Genomic DNA, 13,478 nt, shown 5'->3' on the forward strand with positions numbered 1-13,478 from the left:
TCTCTCTTCTCACATAAATATACATCGAGCTCACCCTCCATATTTGGACAAACTGACCACGTATTTGAACTCTAAATGGTCACTCTCTCGCCTGAAAAATATCCAAATTTAATGAAGTGTTACAATAACAGTTCTAGGACAAAGATTGTTACAGTGTAACAGTCTTTGTCAGTGGCATTTTTGTTTTATTCTGCAACATGATATATGTCAGTAAATAACCCACCTGGAACTTTTACAAGTTTTTAGACATTTGTTTACAGAAGAAGCTTTTTGAAAGTGAAAATGATCAGATCTGTGAACCTGAAGGTAAAACTCTGTACATAAAATATCAATATTCATTCAAGTTGTGTTGATGTTTGCATTTGTGCTCCAATTGCTTGGTATTTGTGCGTGGATTGGAACACGCCTTTGTGAGTACCCAAACTGACACACAAATCACTGTACACGTGATCTTATTTTTCATTTATAATTATGTAATTCACATTTTGAGCCAATTTCTTGTCCATAGAAACCTGTCATTCGCTTGTCCACAGTGGCTGTTCAATCGGTTTTGCTCTGCTCAACCTCCCGGCGTGTTTAAATTGACTCTTAGCGCCATCTGCTGTTATGGAGGGCGAATTACTCAGGACACTTGTCAGAAACTCATCAACACTAACACGATGAACAGATTATGCCAGATGTTGCGGTTTTTTGTTTGTTTGTTTGTTTGTTTGTTTGTTTTTGGTTAATTGATGTAGTCATTTGCAAATAATGCATTTTTTGGATGGTCCTTTTATTTTGAAAGGTCAAACCGGAAGTTTTATTGAAGTTATGCCTAAGGCAGCTAACTAGCTAGCTAGTTTGTTGTTGCTTCAACAACAGCTGTAGAACTAATCTGCTACTTTCTGGCTCTGTCGAGGTTGACACATCGGTGACTAGCTGTCAAATGGTGAACAGAGTTGGGACTTGACTGAAACGAAGTCAGGCAGCCTGAAACGAAAACTGCACTGACGTTTATTTGCTTGTTAGATTTGCAACCTCGCCCACTAGCTAACGCTAACCGGTTTGCTAGCAATCTGTGAAGAGCAGCTTGCTAGTTGGACCAGGCTAGCTGTACCTAGCACCGTTACCAGTTCACTTGAAGTAATGCATCTGAGGTATGTTGCTGTCTTAACGTATCCCTGAGTTGACATACTCAGTGACATTTTCATACGTGCTTATTGAGGATGCTAACAGGGCAACAGTAATGTTAGTAGCTTAAGCCGAGCTAGGGTATCTCACTTCCGCTTTCGTTTAACGGTTTCTATAAAATATAACATGTTACCCACTTTAAGAATGTACAGTAGAGTGCTATATGGGCGAGCAATGTCTCCACGTCTAGACGGACGTAAAATAGCCGAGCTCCAATTTTAACGACATAAACAAGTGTCACTGTTAGCAGCTAATTAGCTTCACTGTGCTCATCTAGTGCGAGCCTTCAAGTCTTGTGACCTGCAAGTTGTTCCCCATAAAGCCTCTGTCTGTTCATGGTTGGTGCTTCGATTAGCGTTTTGTTTTGTAATTATCCAGTGATATTCCGCTGATGTCCCACACGAAATGAATGTTACAAAGTTTAGTTATAGTCAGGTTAACAATACCTTATTCAGTTTTTGTCCCTTTTGTGTTTATTGTAATGGTTTATGTTGTATTCTGTTCTTAATCATGCTTCTTTAAATACATTTTAACATACACAGGAACCCTGAAATTACTCATTTTATCCAGTTACCACTATCCTGACACCTGTGATGTTTCGTGTAGGGGTATCCATTGTTGAACCATCATGATGGCAGGTTCCCAGTGGGAGTTTCCTCCAGAGCTATGTTGTCGGCCTATGGCCTTTGTAGCTCTAACCGGTCTGGATGTGGTGTACAATGCTGTGCACCGAGCTATCTGGGACGCCTTCTGTGCAAACCGTCGAGCAGACAGAGTCCCCATCTCTTTCAAGGTGCTCCCAGGAGACCACGAGTACCCCAAATGTCGTACTAAGGTGAGTGGTGGATGGAGATTTTCAGTGTCATTTCAACAGATGACCTGTGATTGGAACACAGTCTCTGTTTGTATTTACTCACTTGCAGATTTCTGTGTCAGTGCTAAGATGTTGGGGAAAAAACTTTGTGCAGCTTTGTCTTTTTATGTGAGAACCGTGTTATAGTCCATGTGTTGTATGTGGACTTTTTTTTTTCTCTGAGTGTTTCTCTGTCTGCCTGTCTAGCGAACATCCTATGAGTGGTATATCCCCAAAGGCATCCTGAAAACAGGCTGGATGAATAAGCATCTGAACCTGGTACCTGCTCTGGTTGTTCTCTTTTATGAGCTGGATTGGGACGATCCACAGTGGAAAGAGAAACAGTCTGAATGTGCCACTAAAGTGGAGATTGTCAGGTCAGTTTGTCTTTGATTTCCTTCCAAAAAAGGTTTTGTTGACAGTGAGAAAGCAAGTAAGATGCTACAGGCTTGACCTGTCTATGTTACTTGTTCAGGTTTCTGAACCGTTTCTATGTTTGATTAGCATTGTCTTAACTGCCATCAAGTTTATAAGTTCATAAGTAATGGGAACAGATTGGATTTTATATAGCCAACACCTGCACATCCCAAGCAGAAACATAACCACAGTAAATTGTCATCTGTATTATGTTTGTTTGTCTTTAGGACCAGTCTTCAGGGCAGGAACACCAAGGTAGCGGTGGTTCTAATCCAGAAGAAAACTCCACTACCTCCAGGTAAAGGCTTCCACTGAATCATATTGGATCAGACACATCTCATCCACACCAGTTTCACAGTGTGGCAGTGTCTTCTGTGATTTCAAACAACACACAGGAATATGTATGACATCTTTGTTTTATTGCACATTTATTGTGATCCTCTTTATCAAGCTAAACCATCGGTATTCCTCATGTTTGTACAGGAGAGGACCTCGTAGCGTCAGAGAGAGCATCAGCTCTTTGTAATGCCTGTGATCTGTCTGGCAAGAGTCTCTTCGTACTGCCGCACACCGACCACTTGGTGGGCTACATTATAAGGTAGTTAATCTAGTAAATACTGTATAGCCAGCAGTGGTACTGGAGGGTAAAGCTGGAAGCTAAAGTTACAGGCCTGGCACTCTCCCATTCAGACAATGACTGTGATTCTGCAGGTTGGAGAACGCCTTCTATGAACACGCTCAGACGTACTACTACACTGAGATTCGTCGCGTCAAATCGCACAAGGAGTTCCTTAACAAGACGACACACCAGGTAGGTAAAACCACACTACGGCCACTAACTGAAAGTAGAGAAGGTAAAAAAAAAAAAAAATCTGTGCCAATGAATGCAGAATAACTACAGTGTACAAAGCTTCTCAAAGCAGATCCCTCTCTGTGTTTCCAGCTGCTGTTTGTCAGACACCAGTTCAAAATCGCTTTCTTCAGTGAGCTGAAGCAGGACACGCAGAATGCTCTCAAGTGAGTCTGAGGCCACAGATTCCCAATTTATTTCTACTGACACACGAGGACATTATGAACTTAGACAGCAGCAATGTTTTCTATACAGCTTACACTGACAAGTTGAAGTGAATAAAAACCCTAAGATGGTACGGTTGTTGTGTGCCAACATATTTAAACATTTGGGCTTATGGTAACATAACGTTTTACTACCATTGTGGCCCAAGTTTGTGTAAAACAAGCAATACTGAAAAACTGACATGATGAATTGAATTGAATTTTTACTCTTGTTATTCACAGTATATGAAGTCTTCCACTTAATGGCTTACTTCAGCTATGTAAAGGAGCTGTTTGTTGCTATATAGTCAACATAATCATGAACAGCTGTTTAATTACCAGTCAAGAAATGTTCAGACTTCATTCCTTTACTCACCAAGACCTATGAAGAATAATTATTTTTTACCAGCTCTTAAACATTAGCTTGTACCTGGGCTGTTTTATGAGTATGATTGTGTTTTTTTTTTGTATAGGTATTACAGAACTGCATACAGTCTTGTCCATGAGCTCAGAGCCCATGAGACCAACATGTTGGAAATCAAAACTATGGCTGGATTCATCAACTATAAGGTATGTTCTTCTTGGCACTGGTGGAGTGAAATGTGTGTGTGCTGGGTCTGGCAGATATTTTTAGAGGCAACCAAATAAAAATATATAAAAATGCAAATTTTTATGAAAATATATGAATATTATTATTTATTATTAATGTCTCTCTCCCTCTCCTGTTTCTTTAGATCTGTCGTCTGTGTTTCCAGCATAACACTCCTCTAGATGCTATAGCCCAGTTCAGGAAGCACATTGACCTGTGTAAAAAGAAGATTGGCAGTGCCGAACTGGCATTCGAACATTCTGCATGGATGTCTAAACAGTAAGATACACACACTGCAGCACACAATTAAACACTGCAGCATTAGTTTTTTTTTTTTTTTTTAGCAAACCAGTCCTTGTCTTGTGGACAAGTCTATCCCATCTATATGAATTAAGGTTGACAAAATATTGGGCACACCTCTCAGTATAACAGAGTACAGTTCAACATCCTCCAACAGGCTGTAACGTTAGTTTTTAAACTCCATTAATGGAATGGGCCGTTAAAGGAAACAGGAAACATGCAATGGCCAAATAACAACAGCAGATGGAGCATAGTGTAATGTTACGTTACCAAAACAGCAGCAGTGAATGAATGACTTGTTCCACCTGTTAATAATCCTTGGAACATGGTTGGAGATATAGACATAGCCATTGTCCTGCTGTGTTGTGCTGCTGTCATTTAATGTTTCTCTTTTTATGTTTATTGAAAACTGCTCCTCCATAAAATCCTGCAGATACAGGTCAGGATCTTCAGTTAGTGTTCACATCAAACATCAGAATGAAAAAATGTGATCTCAGTGACTGTGACTGAGTGATTGTTGGTTTGAGTGTTTGTGAAACACACAAAAAACATCCAGTGAAGCAGCAGCTTTGAGGACGGAAACACCTGGTTGATGGGAGAGGTCAGAGGTCAGACTGATTGGAGCTGACAGAAAGGCTACGCTAACTCAGATAACCACTCTGTACAACAGAGCAGGTTTCAAAGGGGTAATTGGGAGAATTTATGAAGACATTGTGAACAAAAGTATTTTTAAAACACAGTTATCTTCCATAAACAATTTGTTATCACAATATATTTGTGCCAGGATCTAGTTCTTATTCCTGCCTCTGATGACCATAGGTCGTGCCACCAACTCTTCCTGTCGTTCATGTGTTATTTCCTGTCAGGTTCCAGTCGTTTGGTGAGCTGTTTGATGAAGCGATAAAACTGGGGCTGACAGCCATCCAGACCCAGAACCCTGGTTTCTACTACCAGCAGGCTGCTTGTTACAGCCAGGAGAGGAAGCAGATGGCACAGCAGCTCTGTCAGGTGATAATACTGCTGCTGGTATAAAACCTCTTCAGCTGTGACGACCAGCAACACTACTGCTAGTACTGCCACTACAGATTGTATTGGCACATCAGTTACTACAGCTGCACGTGCACTATAGCGTTAGCTCTCAATAAATCGGAATAATTTAGTTGCAGAAAAATATCAACACTTTATTTACCACCTTAAATTTGACATGAATGACAGATACTACTTTAGCCATAATTACCTGAATGATCAATTGACGGTTTATGTTTCTAGGCAGGAGCGAGTTACCCCTCCCCTGATCCACTGGACACCCAGAGCGGAGGACTGGACTTCTATGGGCAGAGACCATGGCGACAAGGACACCAGAGTAGGGACTAACACACTCTTTTTCTAATGAAGGAGTAAAGCTTTATTAAAAAAAAAGTGTTGTGAGACAAAGTGTTAGATAGCATCATTTAGAGCACAGCATTGTAACATAAAAATGGTGATGATGATGACATGATGTTAGAAATGCATGGGCAAAACCTCTGTGTCGTCTGTTCTTCAGGTATTGATCCTCCAGATGCAGAGAAGGAGAAGACAGGGATTCTGGCCCTGCAGATTAAAGAGAGAGATGTACCACATTCTGTAAGTACGCTGGTGTAGTTTATGTGTAAAGGCATCCATTACTGTCTGTTTGTCTTTTTTGATGCTAGAAGAACAAGGTTTTAAAAAATCCTACACCTTATAACTTTAAATACTAGATAGATAGATAGATAGATAGATAGAACTTTATTAATCCCTTGGGGATTTCTAAGTTGAGTTGGTGCTTTTCTCCTAGTGAGAATGTTTTTAAAAAAAGGAACAAAATATTCCAAGTACCAGGGGCAAAACTACACTCAAATCTACACTCTCTTGAGAAAGACGCTGCTGTTGATGTTAAATATTGATCTTCTGAGATCAAATTTCCTTGCAGTGTTTACCCCCACAGCTACTGCTAACAGCTACTGTCAGGCTGTACTGTGTATGAAAACATGCTCCTCTCCTCTGCCTGTGACCTGACAGGAGCTGATCATAGCACTTCTCAGCAATGCTGTCGCCCAGTTTAAGAAGTACAAGTGCCCCCGAATGAAGAGCCACCTCAGTGAGTATTATTGTGCTCTTTTAATCTCCACGGGTCCTTTTTACTAAAATGCTTCTAGTAGCTCTACAGGAGGTTCCTAAATCATCCGTCAGCAAAATGAGGAGCGCTGTATTTCATTATTGTTGAAAACACTGTAACTGATTCCACTCTTTGTGTTTAGTAATCAGTTTTACAAACAATGCCTCTCTGTTTTCTATCATTGCATTTCCCTTTTCACGTGTAGAACCTCATATAACACCTACGTCCCTCAGGTACACATTTGGTGATCACATGATGAAGAGAGCTCATCTTGGCACTGATATATAGTCTTTGTTGTTTTGTTAAAACTTTGTTTAACCTCATCACTCTGATCTCTCTGTCTGTGTCTTAGTGGTGCAGATGGGAGAGGAGTACTACCACGCTAAAGACTACACCAAAGCCCTGAAGTAAGGAACAAGACCTACCTGTTTGTAAAAGACACTTCTGCCCTCTGATATTCATGTCAGTGTTCAGAGAAACACCCGGGCACCGTACTTTAGTTTCTGTACACATCCTCAGTGGGAAGTGGATGGTAAATGAGTGAGGAGCCAGTCTTTAAAAGTCTTTCAAATCTCTAAATGGTGCGAGGTGACTGAGTGTGTGCATGTGTGTGTGTGTGTGTGTGTGTGTTACGTTAACAGGCTCTTGGACTACGTGATGTGTGACTACCGTACAGAGCGATGGTGGGGGCTCCTGACGGCCATATTGACCACAGCTCTGCGCTGTGCTTATCTGATGGCCAGTGTTAAAGACTACATCATATACTGCATGGAGCTCCTGGGCAGAGGTAAGCAAATACTGATCCGTCCGTGGCTCATCACTCTTATCCACCTCTTGTAGGATAGATTAAATCCAGTTAGTTGAGCTGTGCATCGTTTTGTGCTCCACTCTGGAAAACACAGTGATTTTGTTAACTTCCTGTCTAGCTTCAACACTGAAGGAGGAGCAGAAGGCGAGGATTGAGAAGAATCTCATCAAAGTCCTGATGGTGAGTCGATGGACTCCATTTGGCTCAACACATAATGTTCAGTTAACCACAAAGCAATGTGTGGATTCAGTATTAAAATGTATGAAGTTAATAACTGTTGTACATGGTATAATGCTGGTCCATGAAGTGAGCTTCTGACTGAAATGGATTGTCTCTTATTGTACTTTATCTGTCCCACACTTGGCCGCGGTCAGCCAAGACATGCAAACACAGAATTCATTTTATTCTCTTGCTTTCTCCCACTGTTTCCTGCCCCTCTGTTTCTGTCTTTCTCTTATCCCTCCATCAGAAGGAGGCTCCTGACGCTGAGCCGGAGTGTGATCTGTCCTCTGTCAGCGCAGCCAGGTCGCTGTGGAACGACCGCATGGCTTTAGCCGGATCAAATGAGCTCACTATAGAAGTGCAGGACTACATACCATTCCGTTAGTCTTCACACACACATGCTTTCACTCAAAGACCAATATACTGTTTAATTACTTTCCTCCATGCATTTAATCTACATGGAGGTTTGCAAACAATGAGAAAAGTTATGCATCGTGCATTAAGGGTAACGAAGAGGGAGTTTCTGAAGGAATGTTCTTGTTTAAAGCATATAGCTGCGTTCTTGTATAAAACTCACAATTATATATGGAGATTGTAAATCATTTTTTAAGAGCACATAGGTTTCTCTAACATTTCTTACTCTCTCTGACTCCAGTCCAGTGTAAGGCCAGGTTCTGCTCTCCCAGTTTCCATGTGGACCAGCCCATCCAACTACAGGTCTTCCTTCGAGCTGACTGTCCTCATCCTGTATCGCTTAACAAGCTGGCCGTCAGCCTCAGTAACCAGGTAACACACATAAACATACAGAAAACACTAGCAGGATGTACAGGATCATCATAGAAAAGAACCTTCGAATAGCTGGCCTTCGGATGCTGCAGGAACATGAATTTTTAAGGGGTGGTATTCATGTTGTATAAACAGTTGCTGTATTCTAACTGTGTGATCTGTTTTGGACAAATGTAGGAACAAGTTCTGAACAGACAGGTGCATCATAAATGTACCTTACCTTTATTTCCAGTCATAATTTGGGACTTTGTCTAAGGGCAAATATATTTAAAAAATAGTAATGAAAAAATGCAAGACTGTAGCCCAAGGAAATTTGACATCAGTTCTTTTGAGGAAGGGGAGAGCCCACCCAGTCCTGTAATTTGAATCAGTAACCATAAGTTGATTTCCTAACTATTTAAGGGAAAAAAAAGAAAAAAAAAAAACACAAAGTATTTTTGTTCTCTCTTAAATGCCAAAAATAATGTGTTTGTGTGTATAGGAGTACAACCAGTGGTGTATGGTGGAGTCTTCAGAGCAGGAGAGAATGAGCTTGTTGCCGGGGAAAACCAAATGCTACAATTTCAGCTTTGTAGCAAAGACTGAAGACGTTGGCAAGAAGATCGAGGTGAGTTTGTGTGTGTGTGTGTGTATGTCAGAGAGAATGAGAGAGAAATTGTTGCTGACTCTGTTTTCATTTAGATGACAGGTATTGAGGTGATGTTGGGCAGTGAGAATGGCCGCTGTGTGTTCCTGAGCTGGAGAGGGGCGGGTGGCGATGCAGCCTCTACCCATGAAGCCTTGCAGGCCAGCAGGTCGTCACGCAGATGGGGGCGAGGTTTGGACACACGGCCAGAGCTGGACTGGGACAGCCTGATCATGCAGCACAGCACCATGTGAGGCTTGGTTCAGACACAATACAATCCCAGTATTCCTGGAAATAATATTCCATCACCTATCACTTTTCACAGTTCACACTACGCTGATTTCAACAGGAATGTGAAATGTTGAGTTTGTGTGTTTAGGATCATCTCCAGAGTCCCAAAGATCTCGGTTCAGCTGAACCATCAGCCTCCTGCACTCAACAATGAAATGTACTGCATCGGCCTCACTGTCCAGTCACAGGAGGAGGCTGTGGCAAAGGATGTCAAACTGACGGCTGGCCTCAAACCAGGTACACCAGGACCCAGTCCGCACGTATTGATTCAAACAGGGATTTTCCTGCTTCGTTCTTTAAAAAAAAATTCTGCTCACACAATCAGTTTAAAAGAAAAATCTCCGTCCACTTGAAAATGAAAGAAACTGCTGTCAGCAGCATGCCAAACCAACAGTGATATAACCTTAAACCGCAAAGTCATGCTGGCCAGTCAGAGCCCTGAAAAAAGTTATTAGCACATTGTAACACTTTACATTTCCTGTACATTTATGTGTAAATGTACAGCCCAACATGTAAAAAAGTCCCGTTAGCATGGTTCAAACCAGCACCATTTTCACTATGATTGTGCCATACTGACCTGAATTCAGGTCATCAACATGAGACATAAGACTCATGTTGATGACCTTGTTTCACTCTCAGAAAGAACTTCTCAAAACTTTATGTTTGTCTTAATTGGTCTGTCCAGGCCAGGATGCTAATCTAGGCCAGACCACGCACGTAACACTCGATGGCTCAAAGGTTTGTGACGACACTGCGCCTGCTTTGCTCCCTGACGTACCCCTGGGAGACCTGAAACCAGGCGAGAAGGTACAGACGCATTCCAAATGACATGTTTAACATTCATTCTCCTGAGAAACTCATATAACTCATATAACACAGCATTTTGTGTACTGTACCTACACGTGTTTGCCTACAGCTTCAGCCTCCCCACAGTGAAAAGCTGTAACTCTGTGTTTGCGTGTATTTCTTTCTAGTTGGAGAAATGTGTATATGTGAGGTGTGTGTCGACTGGACCAAGGGTGTTCCTGTTCCACGTGGCCTACAGCATCGATACCACAGTGGAAGGACGACAGATTGTCTGCAAATGTCATAAGGTAGAGAACTGTGTCACTGCACCATCTGAGTGAGCCATAGAGCCACTCTAGAGACTGCTGTCTGGTAAAAGAAGATAGCTACGTGCTGATCAGACGGACATGTTTGCTGTAATCAGCAGCCCATTCACAGTGTGGCCTCTACTTAAGCTTAATCAGGTCTTGCTACCAGGACTTGTCTTCTGGCTACAGCTAACACAGCTAATAGCTACATATCAGCCCAGTGTTTGACTAGCAGTACCAACTTGAAAAATCTAAATATTTCTATCCCTCTAACCACACCGAATGATAGAATCACCACAGCCTGATCGCTGATCTGGCTGCTGGCTAGTTAGCAAGCTAACGTTAGCAAAACTGGCAGACACAGCTAACACTTGACTCTATTTCCACTGCCCATTTCACATGTTTAGTGGTTTCCATGTTGTGCTGTGCATTTTTATTTTTTTTTTTTGTTTTAGATCTGAGTGCTTCGTTTCTTACCCGGTCTATTCTTCTCTTGCTCTGTTGTTTTCCAGGATGAAACTGTTACCATAGAGACAGTAGTCCCATTTGAGGTGTCCGTCAAGTTTGTATCGACCAAGGTGTGTATATATAACTCATGCTTCATCAGTTAGGTATAACGAATCAGGTGTACTAAGGTGGGTCATGTGACAGACCCTGAGTGATGAAGCTGTGCCATTGCTTGGCTGGAACCAGCTGACAATTTAGACACAACACAATGATGTCATTCTAGGCTAGTAAGCATATTGCGTCATCTGACGACGTTTAGCAACTTTTCAGGCTTTCGCTACTTTCTATTGAGAATTTTGCACATTGTCCATATGCAGTCCAGCCATATACTAGGTTTTAACATTGTCTTGTTTCAGCAGTGTCCTTCAGAGGGAACTGATAAAAAGAAAAAAAAAAAAAACAGAACCATGTTGACAGTGTTCAGATGGTTGGTTTACACTGTTAGCCACAACATGATTGTTATGTAGCAGGCATCCAATTCTTGATTCATGGCTGATGAGAGTAATAAGAAGTGGTACCATTGCTGTCCCTGGGTGTTTGTATGATTGCAGTTTGAGCCATTGGACCGGGTAGCAGTGGACATTCCCTTCCTGTTGATGACAGACATCTTCTCCTCGTCTCCGTGGCCTCTTCTGTTGGCCTCCTCCTCTCTGCAGCTCCAAACTATGACCAGCAACACACCACAGCTTCAGTCACAGCTACAGGAAGGTATCTGACTGAGTTTTAAAAGTTATATTACAAAGTTATATTATTATTAGATTCATAGCTGTAATTCAAAAGTGAAATGTAAATCATGACTATAACAGTGTGTGTGTGTGTGTATCTGTTCAGTGGTTTTGCAGACAGGTGAGTGTGCCAGTGAGTGTTTCTGTCTCCAATGTCCACCAGTGACCAACAGCAATAACACAGTGGCTACAGGACAGTACTTGATATCATGGAGGAGGTATGTGTACTCAGACGCACACTTTGAGGGGATGTTGTTGAGTGATGGGCGAATATGAAAGGCTCGTACAGTTTTAACTCTGTTTCGACTCTGTTGGACAGAAGTCCCCCCAGTGCAGACAGTCCTCTCATCCAGACTACAGTCACTCTACCTCATGTCATCCTGGAGTCTGTCCCTCTCTACATCCATGCTGGTCAGTATACTCCCAGACATCACATGTCAACAACAGTTTCACCAGTTGTATTGAATGGTATCATTTTCTCTCTGCGTGTTTTTTTTTTTTTTTGGTCTGTGTTTTTTTTGTGTGTAGATTTACCATCATTTGGACGAGTCAGAGAGTCTCTTCCAGTTCGTTACCACATAGAGAACAGAACAGCTCTGGTGCAGGAGGTGGAGATGGCTGTCGAACCTTCGGATGCCTTCATGTTCTCTGGACTCAAACAGGTACAGCTGTTCTCTCAAGCCAAGCTTAACTGGAGACCCAGGAGTAGTTCCAGGTTTTGAATTTGATTACAGTTTTCACACAGTTTACCTGGCACCACCTTTATTCACCCTGCAGACATTTAAAGTATATATTTGAGTAAGGAATACATGGAGAAGAAGAAGACATATTTATAGGGTGTGTGGATGTGTGTGTGCGTGCAGGTGCGTCTCCGTATCCTTCCTGGCTCAGAGCAGCAGATGCTGTATAACTACTACCCACTGATGGCTGGTTACCAAACACTGCCCCAGCTTAACATCAGCCTGCCCCGCTGCCCGACCACCACCAACACACACACACTGAGACGCTTCCTGCCTCAACGCATCTTTGTCAAGGTAATGCACACAGAAATGCAAACACACCACTGAGCTAGCACCTCCCCTTACTCACTGTTATGTGAATGTGAATATATCTAGCGTTGTTCCAAGGTATAATTTTCTTTCTTTCTTTCTTTCTCGTCAGCCTCAGGGTCGACAGCTGGACGATGCCTCCATTGCTGCTGCTTGAAGAAAAGACAAATTGTTGACTGTAAATATAAGAACAAAGCAGCATTGTCTAAGTTGTTCTAGATGTACGATTCCTTACAGATGACAATATTAACACTACTTGTTTTACATTGTTCTGTAAAAACACACCAGGAAATCCAACTGTTGACGACCAGGAGACATTTGTTTCCAGTGTTTCAGTTCATAGTGAATGTGATGACGTGATGTGAGCGTGACAGGAGGCTGATGAATGAACCGATACACAGATGTTCATGTGACAGTAAAAATCTTGTTTAAATCTTGTGTGAATTATATGGAAATTTGGGTAGAGTGTAATACATGGAAAATGAATCTGATGAAGGTTGAATTAAATTGAAGTGATGTAAACTAGCTTTGTTCCATTTGCATTTATTACACACACAGACTTAACAGTGTTCAAGTAGGTAGTCTGTTAACCCTGCAAACATGGCATTACACTACAGAAGTGTAGAAGCTAATGACTCCAGGAAAAATGTGACAGCAGTAATTTATTAAAGCTTAGAGGAGAGCAACCATATTATTATTACCGGTGGTGCAGTTTACTCCGTTTGCTAATTTAAAAAATGACAACGGAAATAGGAAATGAGAAAAGGATATTGTGTCTCCAGGGCTTCAAGCAGGACAGTGACATTGATTTGAAATATAAATGTGTCAGAAAGCCTGTTCCTACTATCTGCC

At 41.8% G+C, this 13,478-nt stretch overlaps 1 protein-coding gene across 1 annotated transcript; it reads left to right on the top strand.

The window, feature by feature from the left end:
• Positions 1-818: 818 nt before the first annotated feature.
• Positions 819-13,142, top strand: trappc11 (trafficking protein particle complex subunit 11). Its single transcript, XM_041048690.1, has 30 exons — positions 819-1,136; positions 1,777-2,005; positions 2,231-2,400; positions 2,668-2,738; positions 2,924-3,038; positions 3,152-3,251; positions 3,384-3,457; positions 3,967-4,063; positions 4,228-4,361; positions 5,249-5,390; positions 5,652-5,745; positions 5,926-6,005; positions 6,423-6,501; positions 6,872-6,926; positions 7,161-7,306; positions 7,446-7,507; positions 7,797-7,929; positions 8,205-8,335; positions 8,817-8,942; positions 9,017-9,210; positions 9,340-9,488; positions 9,937-10,058; positions 10,226-10,345; positions 10,858-10,923; positions 11,404-11,560; positions 11,684-11,795; positions 11,897-11,988; positions 12,106-12,239; positions 12,441-12,611; positions 12,739-13,142. Exons 2-30 carry the CDS (start codon positions 1,799-1,801, stop codon positions 12,781-12,783), a joined length of 3,378 nt encoding a protein of 1,125 aa, XP_040904624.1. The 5' UTR covers positions 819-1,136; positions 1,777-1,798; the 3' UTR covers positions 12,784-13,142.
• Positions 13,143-13,478: the final 336 nt, after the last annotated feature.

Source organism: Toxotes jaculatrix, chromosome 10, assembly GCF_017976425.1.
Source record: "Toxotes jaculatrix isolate fToxJac2 chromosome 10, fToxJac2.pri, whole genome shotgun sequence".
Classification (NCBI taxonomy): domain Eukaryota; kingdom Metazoa; phylum Chordata; class Actinopteri; family Toxotidae; genus Toxotes; species Toxotes jaculatrix.